Source organism: Aspergillus stella-maris (assembly GCF_047715825.1).
Source record: "Aspergillus stella-maris strain CBS 113639 unplaced genomic scaffold BDV14scaffold_15, whole genome shotgun sequence".
Classification (NCBI taxonomy): domain Eukaryota; kingdom Fungi; phylum Ascomycota; class Eurotiomycetes; order Eurotiales; family Aspergillaceae; genus Aspergillus; species Aspergillus stella-maris.
The window spans coordinates 432023-449535 of record NW_027396809.1 but is presented as its reverse complement, the minus strand read 5'-3'; the positions used below and the strand labels follow the sequence as shown (position 1 = coordinate 449535).

The following is a 17513-nucleotide window of genomic DNA, read 5'->3' as shown; positions in this document are numbered from 1 at the left end:
ACCTACCTAGATAATATATATTCACTAGTACTTTCTGAGTGTGGAGTGGTTGTAGGTACGCGGATACTGCTGACCTAGGCCTCAGTACCTACCTACCTAAGTAGGAAACTATCATTATACGATGAGCGATGTATATGCGATCGGAGCTAGTATGTCCCGTCTACGATCGGACGCCGTTAGATCCTGGGGGTACGTACGCCACCTTTCATGAGCTAATGCCCTGAGGCTACTTGCTATCTGTACTTCAAGGAGGGGGAGGGGCGGTGCAAAACATGCCGTGGCCTTTAAATTGCCAGCCAACAGTCTATGGAGCGTCCCAACAATACACAATCGGTAGATCCCATAACCTAACAATAAACAAACTCCCCTTCGTAGATTCATTACACCGCGGCAGCCAAAATTGACTCTCGACATCTGTCCCCTCGATATTCCATCCAAGTTGGATTACAAACTACCTACCATACCTAGCATGACCACCCTACCTACCACATCCGTACCGTCCTATACCGGCAGCGCCTACCTACCTAAGCCCACCCGCTGCCCCAACCCCATCCTGACAAAAGCAGACAGGAAATTGATCTCCAGATCAGGGCATAGTTAACAGCCCTCCGCCGCAGAATGAGCGTAAAGCTTTTCAAACCGTGAGTCTCGACCTAGGAGGTCCGCTGCGGCATCAAACTCAACCAGCGCCCCGCCTTCAAGCACCGCAACGCGGTCATACCAGTGGATGTAGCGCAGGCGATGCAGGACCGAGATCACGGTGTGAGAGGAGAATTCGGTCTCCAGGACAGATTGCATGGTTTGTTCAGTGGTGGGATCGACGCTGTTGATGGGATTGGGAGAGGCTGTTAGCTCGCTGTGCTGGATAAAAGACACATATAGGTGGGTGAGGAAAGCAAGTGGAGGACAGCAAGCATACCTGCTAGTCGCCTCATCTAGAATCAAGACCTTCCCCGGGCGGATCATCGCGCGGGCAAGACAAAGCAGCTGCCGCTGGCCCATCGACCACGATGCGGCGTTCATTTCCATGTCAAGCCCGCCCTCGGCCTCGATGAGTTTCCACAGGCCCAGCCTTTGTAGCGCAGCGGTGACCTGCTCGTCTGGGGCGGTCTCGAAGGGGTCGATGTTAAAGCGGACGGAGCCGGGGACGAGGAATGGATCCTGCGTTACGACGTTGAGGCGGGTGCGGATTGCGAACGCAGGGTGCGACGATAGGTCTATGCTGTCGATTGTCATGGTGCCTTGGCTGAGTGGGATCATGCGTAGCAGGGAAAGTATCAAGCTCGTTTTGCCACTCCCTGAGGACCCGACTATGGCGACCTTGGAGCCTGGGGTGATTTCGAGCGTTATGTCTTTGAGGACGGGGGGTGAGTCCGGGCTGTCAATGCCACGGAGGCAGGGTTGTTAGGCTACTTTCTCCTTGCGCGGGAGATGCGTTGTTTAGGTAGAAACCATAGGCAAGGGAACGGTACTTACCTGTGCGAGGCCACGACGGCATTGAGTTGAATAGCTCCCCGTGCTGGCCATGACGGGGGTAAATCCGGAGATGAAGACGGGTCGTCCTTTTCTTCGGACTCCGTGGTCGCCACATAATTCTTCACGCGAGCCACTGCACCAATGGACGTCTCTGTCATGGTCCAGTACTTGATAAGCTGCATGAGGGTTGTATTAAAAGTCATGACCATAATCAAAGCAACACCCACGTCACCGGCCTCAAATTTATCCCGCAGGAAGACCACAGTCGCGACGACAATAACAGCCATCGAGGCGACAATGAGATCTAGTACAAAGCCGAGACAGTGCTGGATACAGGCGAGCATGTAGACAGGCCGTTGGGAGAAATTCAGCAGCGACGTGCAGGTATCTTTGAATGTAGAATGCCATCCAAAGGCACGAACGGTTGCTGATCCGCTGACTAGTTCTAGGAAATGGGTGTACAGCGGCGCCTTTGCCTCGATATCTAGCAGACGCATCTGACGCGAGGTGCGGAGGTAGAACTTCTGTGTGATGTAGAGAAGGCCTGCGATGAAAGGAATGGCAATTGCGAGGTATCGAGCAAAGACGGCGAGGATGATGACTTTTACAAGGCAGCTGCAGGCGGCTAGTTGGTATAAAGTTAGCATTACCAAGTATGATCATGACCAAGGTATAGCGAGTTTACCGGCAAGCGTGTTGAGACCTTCCAGTGGAAGCGTCATGTCAATGAGATCCATATCCTGGCTGAAGCTGCAGGTTTGGCCAAGATCTTAGTATCGTACAGCATCGCATACGTAAAAGCCCTCCGGCGATATAAAAGGCTTACCGGTTCGTTATGCTGCCAATATCAACCTTATGGAAAAATTGAAATGGTGCACTGTGGACAACACTCAGCAAAGACTATCATGTCTTGGGGTGAAGATTGCGACTGACCGCATCGTAGACTTGAGAAGGTCATCGTGAAGTCGCAGTGCAGACTTCGAGACGATACGGACGAAGACGAGCCTAAAGCATTTACTTCGGTCATCTTTGCAGTCCTTCAAGGACCCTGGAGGAATCAAGTCAAACATACCAGCAAGCAATTACCATGAGGACCATCCCAAACAACCCAAAGAATACGTAGACCCCAAGATACATCCCCGTCCTGGCATTAGGGCTTTTTTCATTCGCTTCTGTCCACCAGTCGATCCATATTGCTAGAAGAAAAAAGGAGAAAGATATATTAGCGTTGCGTTCCATGAAAAACCAAACCGTTGAAACCTACTCGAGAACTCGCGACAGAAGCACCAAAGCAGGGTCATAATAACCGAGAGAGTGGCGCTTGTGCGCCCAGATACAGAGGCGTAATAGCCATAGACCGATAAGTCACCACTCTGGCGGCTAGAGTCAGTCGATTTGCCCTGCTCAACCAAATTAACTGTGTCCGCCGGTTCATCGAGTTGAGTGGATATTGCGCTTTCCGCGTCGGTGTCGCTTGACGTGTTGCTGACAATCGAAGAAGTACTTGCAGGAGCAATTTTCAGACTCTGGATATAATCATTATTGCAGTGCAACGAGCTCAAGTCTCCGGTTGCATCAATTCGGCCATCCGTCATAACAATGACCTGGTCAGCGTACTGCAGAACAGAACCTGTAGCACATTAGGGAGGGTGGTAGCAGCACGAAGGGGAGTGTACCATACCAGAGTGTGTAGCAACGACAACCGTAGTCTGTAATCGGCGAAAGAGACCGTTCTCGCTGAACAGACTCTGTGTGATGGCATTGGTAGCGGCAGCATCAATGCCACTGAACACATCATCCAGCAGTACTACCTTGCATCGTGAATACAGGGCCCGCGCCAGCGCCTACTACTCGTCAGTATGTCTCTCGGTTATGCTGTCCAAAGCTTCTGGCCACGTACAATACGTTGTTTCTGGCCACCGCTCAACGATAGACCATTGCTGCCGACAGCAGTCCGATCACCCCTTGAGAGACAGGCCAGGTCACTCTCCAGTCCGCAGGCGCGTATTACAGTAGCGTACCAGGCTGGGTCGACTGATTGCCGCCCACCAAGGATATTCTGCCTAATGTCGGTACTCTGCAGCCATGGTGTTTGGGAACAGTAAGCAATAGAGTGAGAGTTATGGGTAGCGGACCCCTGTACAATGAGTGTCTCCCCGAGGATGGTCTCGAGCAGTGTGGATTTGCCGCTACCAATAGGACCCACCACCATGGTCACCAGATCATGTTGTATGGTGAGGTTCATATCGCGTAGGACCGGGGATGCATCTGCCTTCCACGCGACGGCAAGGTTGGAGAATGATATGAGGTCTTTAGGGACACTGCGCAGCTCAGATATTTCTCCGAGGCCAAACCCATCGCTGGTCTTTTCCATGGAACTGCGTGTCGACTTCCCATCCTCATCCACTGACTGCCAGTGCTTGCAGTATTCCTGGATCCTGTGAAAGCACCCTAGACACTGGACCACGGATGGTAATGTTTGAATGAACGTCAAGACAGGAGTCGTCACCAAAGAAACCAAGGATAGCGAGGTAAATGCCTGTGCAGCTAAGAGTGACTCATCGTGGCGCACGAGTCCAATGATGATGTACACCACAAAGGTAGCCATTGGGGCGAGATCAGCAGGGGAGTTTGCTATTCATGCGGATGCGTTAGCTGAATCATGCAGGCTGGCGATGGAAAACATACATAGCGCAATAGTCACTATTAGCAGTTTGCGAAACACAGTCGAGGTTGCAATCTCAACATATCTAAGATTTTTGATAATGCAGTACAGCCTCTCAGAAAGCCCTAGCATCTTCACAGCCTTGATATTCTCCAACGTATATGAGGTTAACCGAAGTCTCTCCTCAATGCGCTCAATCCAAAGCCGCTGGTATTTGTTGGTGGCTGCTGAAAGCTTGAAGGTGGCGGTTACAAAAACTGCATCTGTTAGCTCACTAGGTGGGATAATCAGGAGGGGCGCGTAGGCCAGCGCATACGAAGGACAATAACGGCAGGAGTAAGGCACGCGGCGCCAACCTGTCGCTCTAGGAGGTAGATAGCTATGACAATATCAATTAGAGACGCCCAGAGCTCATGGATAAACTTGAATCCATTAACAATTCGTTCCACATCCGTTCCCATGAGCGTAATTGCCGTTGTATCTCCGAGGTCCACGGCGCGGGTATTGACCGTTTGGTGGTGGATCAGTGATATCAAGCCCCCGCGTATGCGGATACTATATCGTGCGGTCTGATAGCCATATAAGCTAGTAAAAACCTTCAGGTCAAGTTAGTGTGTTCTTTGACGATGAGAACGGGGAAGTACTGACAGCCTGGCCAACATAAACCAGAGCGAAAGCCCCAATCAGGGCCTTCCCGGAGTGCATGGACGCTTCTGGGTTTCCAACCCACGTCACAGTTGCATTGATGAGGAATGGCTGGCAGAAGGTGAACCCGGACATGAAAAGTCGCGGGGCCACGGCCGCAAGCAGAGGATAGCTGTAGGCTTTCAGACAGGCGCAAAGCAGCCCATGCCTGGTCGATTGATTTGCGCGCGACCAGGCGTCATAGAGCTGTCGAGCCACGACTTGGCTGCCCAACTTAGGGTCGAGGTCTGGCAGGTCGTGCACAGATATAACCTTTGTATAGCCCTCTCGAAATGTTGCAGTGAGCCAGGCAAATGTGGCACGCTTCCAGAAACCACTAAATGGTTCTGGTGTATTGGGATTCTTGGTCGCGGGCTGGGGGACAAGGTCGGATTCCTTCCCCAGGGATTCAAGGACTGTCGACACCAAAGTCAAGATGAAGCCCAGGGTAAAGGGAATGGCTGGGCGTGTCGCAGTCGGGATGAGCCATTGTGTTCTAACTCTCGCAACGCTCAAGAGCGACCGAGCAGAAAGAAAACACACCAGCAAAGTCGACGGGCGAATTGAGCGAACATGGTGAATATAGGACAGGGCAATTGCGCAAGTCAAAGCGAGCAGCTCAACCACGTCCGACGGTATTGAAATCTCGCTCTGCAAGCCAGTGGTAGAGGAACCTAGCTGTCGGAGGATCACAAAGACTAACTGGCAGATTAGAAGCGCATTCAATACCACCAATTTACAACCCAGTAGGCGCGATCGCTGCACTCGCCGCAACTGGAGTCGTAATTGCCACAGCGCCGCGGGGAATAGGGCAACAAAGATAGCGGACGGCAAACAGGCAAGGAATGCATCTTCAAAGTAGACGGTGAAGTCAAAAGTGCGACAGGCGACGTCGACCCTGGGGCCGAAGACGACGTCGGCGGTTGCTGGACACGCAGTCATCATCTTCCAGGCTGGAAGAACACACGGCCAAGCGAGGGATTCATGAACTTATCTACTCCCAGATGCCGGCCGGACTCCGAAATCGTGCCCTAGATGGTTTGCAGTTAGTGCCAGTCTTATCCCCCGTCTCTAAGTGGCCACAGCAAAGAGTCAGGATGGCATTGAGGCTTCGCATGCAGCCGATGTAACCCCACCATAATGTGTCGGATGATGCCTGAAATCGAGTCGTCGTTGCCTGGACGCATGATGATGAAATTCGAGCCCTTGCTTTTGAAGCCTCAAGGAATATAGCGCAATTAAGAACATCCTGGTGGATTATGATGACGGGACCAGGTAGCGACCGAGTATAGGTAGGTCTCGATGTAATCGCTTCATTCATACCCTAAGAAGCGCTTGCGTGCAAAGCATTTCTTCTTGTTTACCCCCGTGTCCTGTCCAAAAGCGGTGTTTGGCATAGTCTTAGATCGCCTACTCGATACTACTAATTGCTTGGTGATTTCACACTATATGAGCTTTGTTTTTGATACTTTTAGCAGGGCTCGCTGTCCGCTCAGTTGCACTTGAACTGCGATTGCAAACATGATTTTGACTAAAGTAATGGTAGATACATGAGCTCTTTCCGCAAATCCTGATTTATTCAGCTAGATACATAGATGCAGATGCTTGTCAAGTAGATCTAGTCCCAGCCCATAGATACATGGTCCATCCCCGGAATCGCGACTCATCTCCCAGAGATAGGGAGAGAGAGAGAAGTCAAAGGAATGTTCGAGTCCTTTAGTCGATGTTCGCGGAGGCACTTCCACTGCCTGAAGCCGAAGCACTGCCGTTACCAGTAACGCTCGCAGAGCCATGTCCACTGGCCGAAGCAGAGGCGCTGCCATTGCCGTCAACGTTAGCAGAGCCCTCACCCTCCCCAGAAGCAGAAGCACTTCCGTCACCGTTGACATCCGCAGAGCCCTCACCGCTGCCCGAAGCATCAGCACTACCAGCACCATCAACGCTGGCGGAACCCTCGCCGCTACCAGAAGCAGAGGCGCTGCCATCGCCGTTGACGTCGGCAGAGCCCTCGCCACTGCCAGAGGCATCACCGTTACCACTGGCATCACCGCTTCCAGATCCAGACGCGCTGCCGGAACTAGAGTCCTCGTCAGGAGTAGTGGGAGAAACACCAGTGTCGTCGGCGGAGCTGGAGTCAGAACCGGCGTCTCCAGAGCCACCGGCGCCAGCAGAACCACCAGCAGAACCAGATCCTCCAATACCGGCAGAGCCAGATTCCCCGATACCAGCGGAACCGGATCCTCCGATGCTGCCTGAGCCAGATTCCTCGACATCCCCAGAGCCAGAGCCCCCTATACCAGCGGAGCTACCAGCAGAGCCAGAGCCACCAAGTCCAGCAAACCCAGACCCAGAACCGCCCCACCCAAGCCCACCACCAAGATGACCCCATCCACCAAGTCCAGCATGACCAGAGCCAGAGGCACTACCACTGCCTCCCAGACTACCCCATCCACTAAGCCCCCCATGGCCCGAAGCACTACCAGACCCACCAAGGCCCGCGCTGCCCGAGCTTGAGCCCTCGGCGCAGTCCTCGGCGCTGGCACCGGCACTGCCTGATAGTCCGGCGTGGCCAAACAAGCCGCCGTGGCCTGCGAGACCGAGGAGGCCGAAGGTGCGCTTGTCGACCGCCACGGCGTTGACGTTGTTAGGGGTTGGTGCGCTCAGGGCGGCGGCGACGAGGGCGAGGGTTACGGCGGGGATCTTCATTTTTATTGAAATGAGTTGAGTTGTCTTTAGTTGGGTTGAGAAGGGGAGTTGTTGTTTGCTAAGCACAGCTTAGATTTGTGATTTTGATAAGAACGAAGGAGGAAAGTTGATAGATTTGAGGCGATCGCGCAGTGAACGAAGTAAGTAGGCGATTGAGCTGAACAGCTGGAGTTGGAACTGGAACTGGAACTGGAGGAAGTGATCGGATCATGATGGACAGAAGGACCGGGGAAATGTTGCTGGCTTTTATAGACTTGGATTGTCGAGGCCAGGAGATGTCTCTTGCCTTGATGTTTCCTTTTCAGGGCATTGTATAGCAGACTAAGGGAGTTGGTTTCGTTCTGAGACAGTCTAGTTGAACTGGAAATAGATATCATGCATGACCTAGATCGTCAAGTACCTTGTCCCTAAAATCCCACATTTAGAACTGTCTCATTTACAAACAGCCACTATGGGCCCGTGGAGTGATACGAACGAGACATGATGATACGACGATCTCTAGTCGAGGGCAATATGGAGGTGATCTCTACGCTGTTGAGTCAATAAACCATCTCCATCAAAGCCAAAGTCAGGAAAAAACGTACTCCAGTGCTCGGGTCGAGGCACTTGATACCCTACCGGTCGATCTACATAGCTATTGCAATCTTGAGTACCGCTACTTCTGCAATCGAGCGGCGCACGTCGGAGCCGATTGTAGTAGGACGCTTGTGTAAATGGAAGAAAGGAACCTGGAGTCCCAGGGCGAAGGGTAGGACCTCAATAGCTCAGTCCTGGCAAACACTCCACTGTCGGCGATTAATTGAGTACATGGCCATGGCTTATGTGGAACAAACCCAACACCGAGTCAGTGCGTGCCGAGAGTCCGATGAATTGAGAGATCGAAGGTAGTTCATCTCAGATATACAGTCCCCTGACCAGCTCCAATGTCCTACAATTGCTGAATCGAAGCATCTATCTAATTCCTATCCATTAGACATAACAGGTCTGGATTTGTCTATGTAGGTGTTTTCTATGTCAAGTAGTATCTATCGACGCTGCATAACAGGAACATGGTGAGAGAGAATCTATTATTAGCACGAGCGCACCCCAGGCTAAAACAGGGGTTCTTAGGGGTGTTTGTTTCAGTTTGAGGGTTCCCTTTCCCTGGGGGAAGAGCACCTGGGCCATGCCCGGCTACTCCCAGTTCCTGGCCCCTTCTCACGTTCGTCTGTTCGGAACATGCAGAGGCTTCCAGATGTGGAGATCCCGAGTCAAAGTGCTTACTATGATGACTTTCCATCTATCCCCTTCTCTATCGTCTCAGATTGAGACACGACACCACATAGGTCCCTGTTTCCAGTGTCCGGAGGGGGCCCAAAGATGATTAGCTATCGTTTCTCCTACTACTGGCACATATCAAGTATCCTGGTTACAATTTTGCACCTTACTCACCTTCCCGGCAACAAAACCCCAGAAGGCTTGTCCAATGTATCGCGCGCGAGCGCCCTGTTGTAGACTCAAGTAATTACTATAGACAGAATTATTATAGTGTTTTGTAGTGGATGCCAGCAGGGGGGGCTCCCCACTTACAAAGGAAGAGGCTTTGTATTTAATACTACTAAGGACCTTATGCTTATAGTTAACAAGTGGCTGGATAGCCTCTTTTTACAAGGATACTGCCAGATAGGTTAGGTTATCTTATTAATAGTTAAATGGCCTTTCTTAAGGGGTAGACCGGCTTTAAGCAACGATACCATACTTTATCACCTAAGGCCGTCTACTCCGCTGCAACGAAAACCCTGCTCAATTTCCCGAATTGGATAAGTTCATATTAAGCCCGGAGAATATAAACCCGCTTTTGGGCTTTCCGGGGGGGGGGGGGGGGGGGGGGGGGGGGGCATGCGTCGGCTTGCGGGGCCGGTGATTGGGAGGACATTATTAGGGTTTAGTTGGAGATGATTGTGGATAGGTGCAGTGATTGGGATGTGATATGAAAATGGCTTATGCGAAGGTGCCGAAGATTGGACCCACGAGTTGTCTGGTTAGATTTCAGAAGGCTGCTTAGGTTGTGTGTTGTATGCTGACGAGTTGGCAGAGCTATTCCAACTTTTGGAACCACAGTGAACCATATTATGACCATAAGTAACATCTATAGGGTTATATCAGGTATCAAAACTCGCAATGCTAGGGTACATAGTGCATTAAGGAAAAGCAAGTAACAGACACACCACCCAACCGCCAACCGAACCATACCAATCCCAAACAGAAGAAATCCCCTAATAGGTAACCTCATCTACTCGAAATCGGAATCGCCATATCATTCCCAACATTACTTGTAACCTCAACATCCGTCCCGCCCAAACACCAACAAGTCCCCGGCGTCTGCTGCCCCGTCCCCGCAACATTAAAAGTACATCCTACATCCGAGCGATCCTGGAACCAGTTCATCGTATTACACAGCGCCAAACAATCATCAAAGGATGTAAGTACCGTCGACGCAAGCGTGAGTTTACCGTCTCCGCCGAAATCGGCGTCGCAGTGGATGCGGTACCGGATTGAACCGGTTTTTGCTTGTACGATTGTGTTGTTTGCGGAGGGGCAGTTTGAGACTGGGGATTCGGTGTTGTTATCGTTTGAGGAGGAGGTGGTGGATGTGGATGTTGCGTTGTTGGGGAGGTCCGAGTCGTCGAAGTCTGTGTTTGATGCCGCTGATGCTGAATCTGCAATCGAAATAAAACGAATGTTAGCCTCCCATCTTTATTTCCCTTTCAAGAGGCTGGGTAAGTAACATACCATCCCCCCTCGTCAAACCAACCCCCAACCCCGCCGCAAGTCCCACAACAACAACACCAAGCACAGAAACCAAAACCCAAAGCCAAACCATCTTCTTCTTACTCTTCCCCGCCGCGACCTCCGCACCCTGCGCAGCAATATAAGCCTTTTCCATCCTCGGCTCTATTTGAATCGGTGCCTGTGCGCCTCGTATACTCGATGCATACCCGCTTCCGGTGCCGTACGCTGGATAAACTGCTTCGAGGCCTGGTTGTGTGTTGACGGCTTCTTTGTAGGATTCCATCATTGTTATTGTTTGGGTTTGGGTTGTCATTTTGGTGGTTTGGTTCCTAGCGGCTTGAAATTGTGTGGAAGTGTAAGTTCATGCGCATACGCATGCGAGATCGAGATGTGATGTGAAATGTGGAGGAATTCGAGCAAAGGAGAGGAAACGCAGGGGAAAAGTCCGATTAATCTGGGCGATTACAGCAGACAGCGCTAGTTTTGTACGTGGGCGCTTGGAATCCATCGCGAGTCTAGTCCTTGAGGCTGGTATGCGTGATAGGCTACCCTGAGCTTGTGAAACAGGGTTCACTCCAATCTGCTGCCACTATGCCGTCCCCTGCATGGGTGGTGGTTATTGGCCGTAGTGCTCAAGAGATTAAGCGCTGGCCTTTTTTGCGGAACGGCGTCGGATTCAAGGTCAGGTTGAGGCTAGTTGGGGACCGGACCCTCAAGTCACAGCTCTAGGTATTTCTGAGCTAAGGTACTCAAAGAACAATCGCTGTGGAGTGTCGACTGGGTACTGTTCTCTAGTCAATTTCTAGCCAGTCTACTGCACACCAAGCCCTCCAAGCGCCAAACCAACGTCAAGCGCCGCATGTCGTTGGCTGAAATTCAGCAGGCTATTTTTGGCCAGAATTGTGCTTGGCGGCGCTTAGATTAAGGGGATCTTCTTGATCTTGAATTTGGATTTGGGCTGGCTTATTTATGTACTGTTTCTTGGTTTATGCACGTTGTTCTATGTACGTCGCTTGTCGCGAGATGGGTGCAGGTGCCAGTTTACATGTCCTTCCAGTTTAGGACGGCCTTGCCGACCGAGCCGTCGTCGAGTCCGGCCAACGCCTTTTTGAATTCATGCGCCTGGTGCTGTTAGTTCTCGATTCAAGTGCAGGCTAGGCTAGTCGAGTCAGACACACCTCAAAGTATGTTATTAGCTTGTCGATCGGGAATTCAGAACACGCTTCTCGTTAAAGGCTTATATAGATCCTTTCTAATATTCCCATGGTTCAAAAGTTAATGGATAGGTGGTACCCAGATTACGCTACTCAACACATATTTTCTCTGCATCACCCCAGAAAGGACCTTATAGTCCACCCCCGTCTAGGTTTATGCTAACCACCCGGCTCTTACAACGCCTTCGAAACAAAGTAAGCCTCATTTTGCAGCTTCTGCATCACGCCATCGGGATCATACTTCTTCGCGACCGCGTCAATGAAGCTCAGATTTTCTTCCCCAAAAGACTGCAGCGGCTCCTGGGCGGGTCCCGCGTCGTTCACAAAGATATATGGGAGTAGGATTTCCTGGGGTCCGGCGCTGGAGGCCAAATCGGCCAGAAGCGAGTCCACTATGCCTGTCACGAGTGGTAATGATCCAAACTCAGCAGACTGCTTGACTGATTGGTGGGACTGGAACTCGACGAAGATATTGGCCCCTGTCATGGGTGATTGGTGGCCGTCAGTGAAAGGTCCGGGCCCGCTGAAGTAGATATAGAAACGGATGAACGCAACGAGAACAAGCACGGGGTACGTACAGACTTGAGGCGTAGCCTCTAGACCCAAAAGATTACCTCCATTTTGGGACTCGGCCTTGGCCACTAAGTTGGGTATGATGCCCTGAGGCGCGTAGAAGAGGTCCGCGCCTGCGGGCATGGATGCAGCGGCCTCCAGATAGGCGGTATATGTGCTCTGGAGGAAGTCAGGACTGGTGACAGCGAAGGTGAATGTGCCGCTGTAGGAAATCCCTGGGGACGTCTGTCTTTCCGCGCCGAGGGTAAAGAGGACGTTGCTGAGCGAGCCGTTGGTGGGAGGGACAAGGGTCGATGCTACGGGGATATCGAGAAAGGGGTCAAAGGCCGTGGGTGTCGATGATACGTGGCCGAGATAGCTGTAGAAGACGAGAGTATAGTTGGAGTTGATTTGGATCTGGATGTTGCTGTTCACGTCGGCATCTAAGAGGTATGTTGCGTATGCGCTGAGCACGGAGGGAGTGTCGGCGATGGTGTAGGTCTTGATCTCGTAGTAGATATCAGTGGCCGTGTTGGTGGTGAGATCGTATTCTACCACGATACCTGGTCCAGTTAGTCGGTCAAGTGAGAGAGAAGGAGGGTTACGAGATATCAGACTGACCGAAATTGTTGAGACCTCCCTTCAGACCTTTGTACAGATCGGCATTCTCGGATTGAGTTGCGTCGACGATGCGTCCATCGGGGAGCACCACCTGGAATCGAGTGACGCTGTCAATGGCCAGACCGTGGGTGTTGTAGAAGATGCTAAGTCCACCTGGTGTCGTTAGTGAATGTCAAGTCAAGGTTCGTCTACTTCATCCAGAGCTCGTCTTCGCACGCACCACCCAAGAGAAAGCCGCCGACACCGACGACAATCTCACGGCCACCAAGGACGGTGACATGATATGGCTCGAGATACTCGTATACGGCCTGCCAGCGATTACCAGGGCCGACGGTGAGTGTTCGGTGGTCAGCACTAATCGACAAGGCGTTCAGTTTCTCTAGCGCAGTCAACACGCCGTCGCTGCCAACAGAACTGAAGCCTGGGTTGGTATTGTGTCCGCCCGAGCGAATGGCAAACTTGGTCTCCAGAATGCCCAGCACTTTCAGTACGAGTGAGACCTCCTCGGCCGGTTCGGGGGTCACAACGCACGACGCACTCAGGCGGCAGTTCTGCGACCAGACCTCATCGATTAGGGGGTCATAGTAGGGCGAATTCACTGTAAAGGTCGTGTTCTTGGACAAGGCGTAATTCAGGATCTCACAGGTATACCCCGGGTTTCCGATGAGCGGCTCGTCATTTGGAAGAGAAAGACCTAGCGAGGAAAGAGCAGCAGCAGCAGATTGAGACGTTGTTGGTGCAGCCGTTGTGATGGCCAGCAGGGTAGCCAGGATAAAGGTCACCCTGACCATGATGGAACTGATGGATATGATTCTACATATACTTATCATGTAGTTTCTTGCGGGCTGCACAAAACCATTGATCAGCCTCCACTCCAGTCCCGGGCGAACACCATCAATCGAAAAATGTACAACCCTTAGTCCACAGTTATAAAGGACCCATCAAGAAATACTAATAATAGTCATGCGCGAATGCCTGACTGCCGGACGGCCGATGAGGTTCGGCCGAGATGACAATATCGTTCGCTCGTGCTTAGCTGCATCAACCAAATAAGGCAAGTTTTGCGTTGCAATAAATCTCATCATTCTCTGTTGTTGTATCAATCCATTCATACATCCGTTGACTCTTACATTCATCCAATCAGCCACAATGACCATCCTCGCGCTCGAAGCATGGGCAGCCGCCAACCGCGACTACAACAACGACCCTGGGCCACAATGGCACACAAAGGCAATTCCAGATACATTCACAGCGGTATCCGGGCTCCTCTGGTCAATCTCGTACATCCTGATGGCACGGCAAGCCTTCAAAGATCGATCATACGCAATGCCTCTGCACTGCCTGTGTTTAAACATCACCTGGGAAGCCGTATACGGATTCATCTACGGGCCGGGGCTGATCAACCAGGTCGTTTTTGCGCAATGGATGATTGTGGACGTCGTCTTATTCTACGCCATTATTCGATCCGCCCCAGATGCGTGGAGCCAATCGCCCCTGGTGGCGCGTCACCTGCTCGGTATTATCGTCGCTGGATGCGCACTCTGTCTCTGGCTGCATCTGGCGGTCGCTGCGACCTTCATCCCTTTCATCGGTCGCCAGGTCGTGTTTATGACAGCGTGGCCGATGCAGCTTCTCATTAACGTGAGCTCCATCGCGCAGCTCCTGTCAAGGGGGAATACCCGCGGGCATTCGTGGGGGATTTGGTGAGTTGAGTCGGTATCCATGTATTCTCCTGGAAAATAGGCTGACTGGTGGTGATGAACAGGTGGACGAGGATGCTCGGCACCATCGCGGCCGCGTGCTGCTTCTTCTGGCGTGTGCATTACTGGCCCGAGCGGTTTGGATATGCCTGGACCCCTTATGGCCGGTTTCTGCTGCTGGGGAGCATCGCGTTTGACTTACTGTATGCGGTAGTCTATGTCTTTGTTCAGGGACAGGAAGGACGACTAGATTCTCCGGTTAATGACAAGAAAAAAAGTCACTGAGTTGGGGTGGTATCCGTGGTCTCACTCGAGATCGATATGGACGATCGTTGTTGGCAAATAGTTAGTAGATGGTATACAAAATCAAACTCTATAACATGAAATGTTTATTCTGTACCTGACCCTCCTAGCTCCAGCTCTAGCTCGAACTCCTTCTACTCCGACTTCCTCCCCTTCTTCTCGGTCTCCTCACCCCGTCCCGCAGCCAGCTGCCCCCGAAACTTATCTCTCGCTCGCTGCTGCGCCCCTCGATCCGCAAACCGACGCTGGGACCAGGTCTGCTCCATTTTATCACAGGCCGCATCCCAGTCGGTCGTCCACTCAGGGTAGAAGGGCGCGTAACCCAGCAGTCCCCCGATCCAGCGGCCCAGGACAACTCCGAGGAACAGGCCAACCCAGCAGCGAAAAGGCACCCACCATGGCGGCGACAGATATGTGCTTCCAGCATCAAACATCTACAATCATCAAGCAGAGGTTAATCAGTAGCTGTTGTTCTCTTATTTTCTGATTAGGGTAGGATAGGGTAAGGTAAGTACCCACAGCAAGCACCTGCAAAAAATCCAACCTCTCCCCTCGCTGAAAAACATCTTCTTGATATCCGTACCAATTCTCAAAGAACGCCTGGTCCATGACCACAGCCGCCCCTTTACCATTCCCATCCCCACCCGCTGCATCCGTACCAAGATCAGGATCCGTCGCACTAACAAGAAACTCCACCTCGTTCATCTCAGTCCCCGGCGTTCCGTATATAACATGATGCGTATAAGGCGGGACAGCCATCTCGCCATCCGCGGGCGTGCGGTGGGTGGGAACGCCATTGATATCAATGGTGAGATTGCCGCGAAGCACGCGGAAGAATTCCCACTGCGACGGGTGGAAGTGCGTGGGTGGTTTCTTGCCGGAGGCGACGAGCTTCGCGTATATGCCCCGGCTGGGCCGCATCACGCCGTGAAAGAGGAACTGGCGATTTGCGGGGCGTGGAAGCGTGCCGACTGAGATTGCGCCGGAGAATTTGGTCAGTGGGTCTTCGCCTGCTGTGAAAGTGCGGGGGGTACAAGGGGGCATTGTTGCTGTTGGAAATTATGGAGAAGATAGTGGATGTGGCAAAGGGAGAAATTGAAGTAAATTAGGAGGATGAGGAGGTAGGAAGGAGGGCAAGAGAAGAATTTCGACAATGCCTACAGTACTAGTACTATCACTACTCGCCTACGTGCTTTACATACGGTCTACACAATGACAAGGTATATAAGAATAGAATATGGGTATCTAGATAGCAAATCAAGTTGCCTGATAATGATTGGCTGCAGCCTAAGCCCTGGGCCGGGTCCCAGCTCTGATGAGGCGATGATGGCCTTTTAGGGCTGTTGTCGACCGAGGATTAACCTGACCTAACATTGGAAACCCCGTCCCGTTGCTGTCATTACGTGACAATTACAGATATATCTTTACTAGGGGACCAAGACCAAGGTTCCCCTCGTGGGATGTCGTCGGCCGAATGCTGAGTCAATATCCACGGCATTTGTAAGCTCAATGTCAGGTCTTGCCCAATAGGGTCATTCCATTGGACAAAGAAGGGACAAAGCAGCGCAAGTTGGTAGCCTACAGCTGTCTTCTGCTGGCGGATGCTAGTTGTCTTGTTGTTTTCCTCAATCACCAGCACCCTCGCAATATCCTATCCGAGCGCCAACAACCCCCATCATGGTCAACTTCATCCAGCCAAAAGTCGACCCTTTGCCCACAGGAATAGACCTAACGGGCAAAACGGCAGTCATAACGGGCGCGAGCGCAGGCATGGGCCTCGAAGTCGCCAAACAGCTACTACGCCTGCGGGCATCGACAGTAATTCTCGCAGTCCGCAACGTCAGCAAAGGCGAAACATGTGCGCAATCCCTCCGTCGAGACCGCGGGATCCGAATGCACAATCCGCAGGATGTAATCAAGGTCATGGAGGTGGACATGGACCGGTACGATAGCGTACAGCGGTTCGCAAAGAACATTCGCGACTCGGTCCCCGTTGTCGATCTCCTCATCCTCAATGCGGGAATTGGTCTGCTGAAGCTCGAGCGCAGCCCCAGCGATCATGACCGCACGACCCAGGTCAACTACTACTCCAACGTCCTCCTGATCGCCGAGCTCCTACCGCATCTCCAGGCCGGCGCGGAGAAGACCGGCTCGCCGGCGAGGATCAGCTGGATGGGCAGTCGCGCGCATGAGGCCACGACTCTTGAGAAAAAAGCGCCTGTCAAAGCCGACGAGGGCGTGCTGGAGCACATGGATAAGGAGGAAGCGTTTTTTTCCGTTTCAGCGGTACGGCGACTCGAAATTGCTCTGTGTGTTGTTTTTGTATAGCCTGGCGCCGCGTCTGGATCCCAGCAAGGTCGTGATCAATATGATGTGTCCGGGCATGGTGAATACGGCTATGAGCGATGTGCTCCCGTTGCATCTCAGGGTTATTGTCAACATTGTTAAGGCGATTCGCGCCCGGCCGGTGGAGGTTGGTGGATGGGTTATTCTACACAGTGCGCTCGTTGCCGGCCCGGAGAGTCATGGGAGGTTCTTGATTGATAAGGCCATTGCCGAGTAAGTTGTTCTCTGTCTAGCCTTGGAGATGTAAATCACTAACGTATATTGGCTGTCCGTAGCAAAACAGCGTACATCGTCTCGCCGGCGGGCCAGGAGGTCCAGGGAAAACTGTGGGAAGAGACCATTAAGGAAATGAACAAGCTGACAAGCCTTCCTGCTGAGTTTCAGTAGACTTTTTGTATTTGTTTTCCATCGTTATGTACCTTTGCAAGTCCAACTAAATGCAGACTATGAGTATCTACCAGAATGCATCATCTA

The 17513-nt window shown here is 52.1% G+C and overlaps 7 protein-coding genes across 7 annotated transcripts; 2 read left to right on the top strand and 5 right to left on the bottom strand.

Annotated features, from left to right (window-relative positions):
• Window positions 1-282: 282 nt before the first annotated feature.
• BDV14DRAFT_33027 (P-loop containing nucleoside triphosphate hydrolase protein) lies at window positions 283-5772 on the bottom strand (the record flags this gene model as incomplete). Its single annotated transcript, XM_073776557.1, has 13 exons — window positions 283-823; window positions 920-1378; window positions 1477-2101; window positions 2162-2226; window positions 2303-2353; window positions 2410-2481; window positions 2549-2672; window positions 2741-3106; window positions 3158-3320; window positions 3377-4110; window positions 4165-4398; window positions 4458-4737; window positions 4790-5772. Coding segments are annotated over 13 exons (4382 nt in total), but the record flags the coding sequence as incomplete, so codon positions are not given.
• A 769-nt stretch (window positions 5773-6541) lies between these two features.
• BDV14DRAFT_198342 (uncharacterized protein) lies at window positions 6542-7531 on the bottom strand (the record flags this gene model as incomplete). Its single annotated transcript, XM_073772913.1, has 1 exon — window positions 6542-7531. One exon carries the CDS (start codon window positions 7529-7531, stop codon window positions 6542-6544), a length of 990 nt encoding a protein of 329 aa, XP_073630203.1.
• A 2035-nt stretch (window positions 7532-9566) lies between these two features.
• BDV14DRAFT_170258 (uncharacterized protein) lies at window positions 9567-11024 on the bottom strand. Its single transcript, XM_073768184.1, has 2 exons — window positions 10304-11024; window positions 9567-10230 (listed from the first exon to the last, which is right to left on the bottom strand). Exons 1-2 carry the CDS (start codon window positions 10614-10616, stop codon window positions 9800-9802), a joined length of 744 nt encoding a protein of 247 aa, XP_073630202.1. The 5' UTR covers window positions 10617-11024; the 3' UTR covers window positions 9567-9799.
• A 667-nt stretch (window positions 11025-11691) lies between these two features.
• Window positions 11692-13481, bottom strand: BDV14DRAFT_207686 (FAD-binding oxidoreductase; the record flags this gene model as incomplete). Its single annotated transcript, XM_073775193.1, has 4 exons — window positions 11692-11996; window positions 12096-12632; window positions 12691-12843; window positions 12911-13481. 4 exons carry the CDS (start codon window positions 13479-13481, stop codon window positions 11692-11694), a joined length of 1566 nt encoding a protein of 521 aa, XP_073630201.1.
• Window positions 13482-13839: 358 nt separating this feature from the next.
• Window positions 13840-14675, top strand: BDV14DRAFT_198339 (terpene cyclase spyD; the record flags this gene model as incomplete). Its single annotated transcript, XM_073772912.1, has 2 exons — window positions 13840-14393; window positions 14456-14675. The coding sequence occupies 2 exons, from the start codon at window positions 13840-13842 to the stop codon at window positions 14673-14675; spliced, it is 774 nt and encodes a 257-aa protein (XP_073630200.1).
• A 152-nt stretch (window positions 14676-14827) lies between these two features.
• On the bottom strand, window positions 14828-15737 carry BDV14DRAFT_198338 (cupin domain-containing protein; the record flags this gene model as incomplete). Its single annotated transcript, XM_073772911.1, has 2 exons — window positions 14828-15127; window positions 15213-15737. The coding sequence occupies 2 exons, from the start codon at window positions 15735-15737 to the stop codon at window positions 14828-14830; spliced, it is 825 nt and encodes a 274-aa protein (XP_073630199.1).
• A 604-nt stretch (window positions 15738-16341) lies between these two features.
• Window positions 16342-17448, top strand: BDV14DRAFT_207684 (uncharacterized protein). The gene is made up of 3 exons (XM_073775192.1): window positions 16342-16960; window positions 17022-17252; window positions 17315-17448. The coding sequence occupies exons 1-3, from the start codon at window positions 16371-16373 to the stop codon at window positions 17424-17426; spliced, it is 933 nt and encodes a 310-aa protein (XP_073630198.1). The 5' UTR covers window positions 16342-16370; the 3' UTR covers window positions 17427-17448.
• Window positions 17449-17513: the final 65 nt, after the last annotated feature.

Bases quoted from the DNA above. Each gene is read 5' to 3' on its own strand.
- BDV14DRAFT_207684 (XM_073775192.1), top strand. From the start codon at position 16,371: ATGGTCAACTTCATCCAGCCAAAAGTCGACCCTTTGCCCACAGGAATA. The intron at 16,961-17,021 runs GTTTTTTTCCGT...GTTTTTGTATAG, and splicing joins CACATGGATAAGGAGGAAGC to CCTGGCGCCGCGTCTGGATC. The intron at 17,253-17,314 runs GTAAGTTGTTCT...GGCTGTCCGTAG, and splicing joins ATTGATAAGGCCATTGCCGA to CAAAACAGCGTACATCGTCT.
- BDV14DRAFT_170258 (XM_073768184.1), bottom strand. From the start codon at position 10,616: ATGACAACCCAAACCCAAACAATAACAATGATGGAATCCTACAAAGAA. The intron at 10,231-10,303 runs GTATGTTACTTA...TTTCGATTGCAG, and splicing joins TGGTTTGACGAGGGGGGATG to ATTCAGCATCAGCGGCATCA.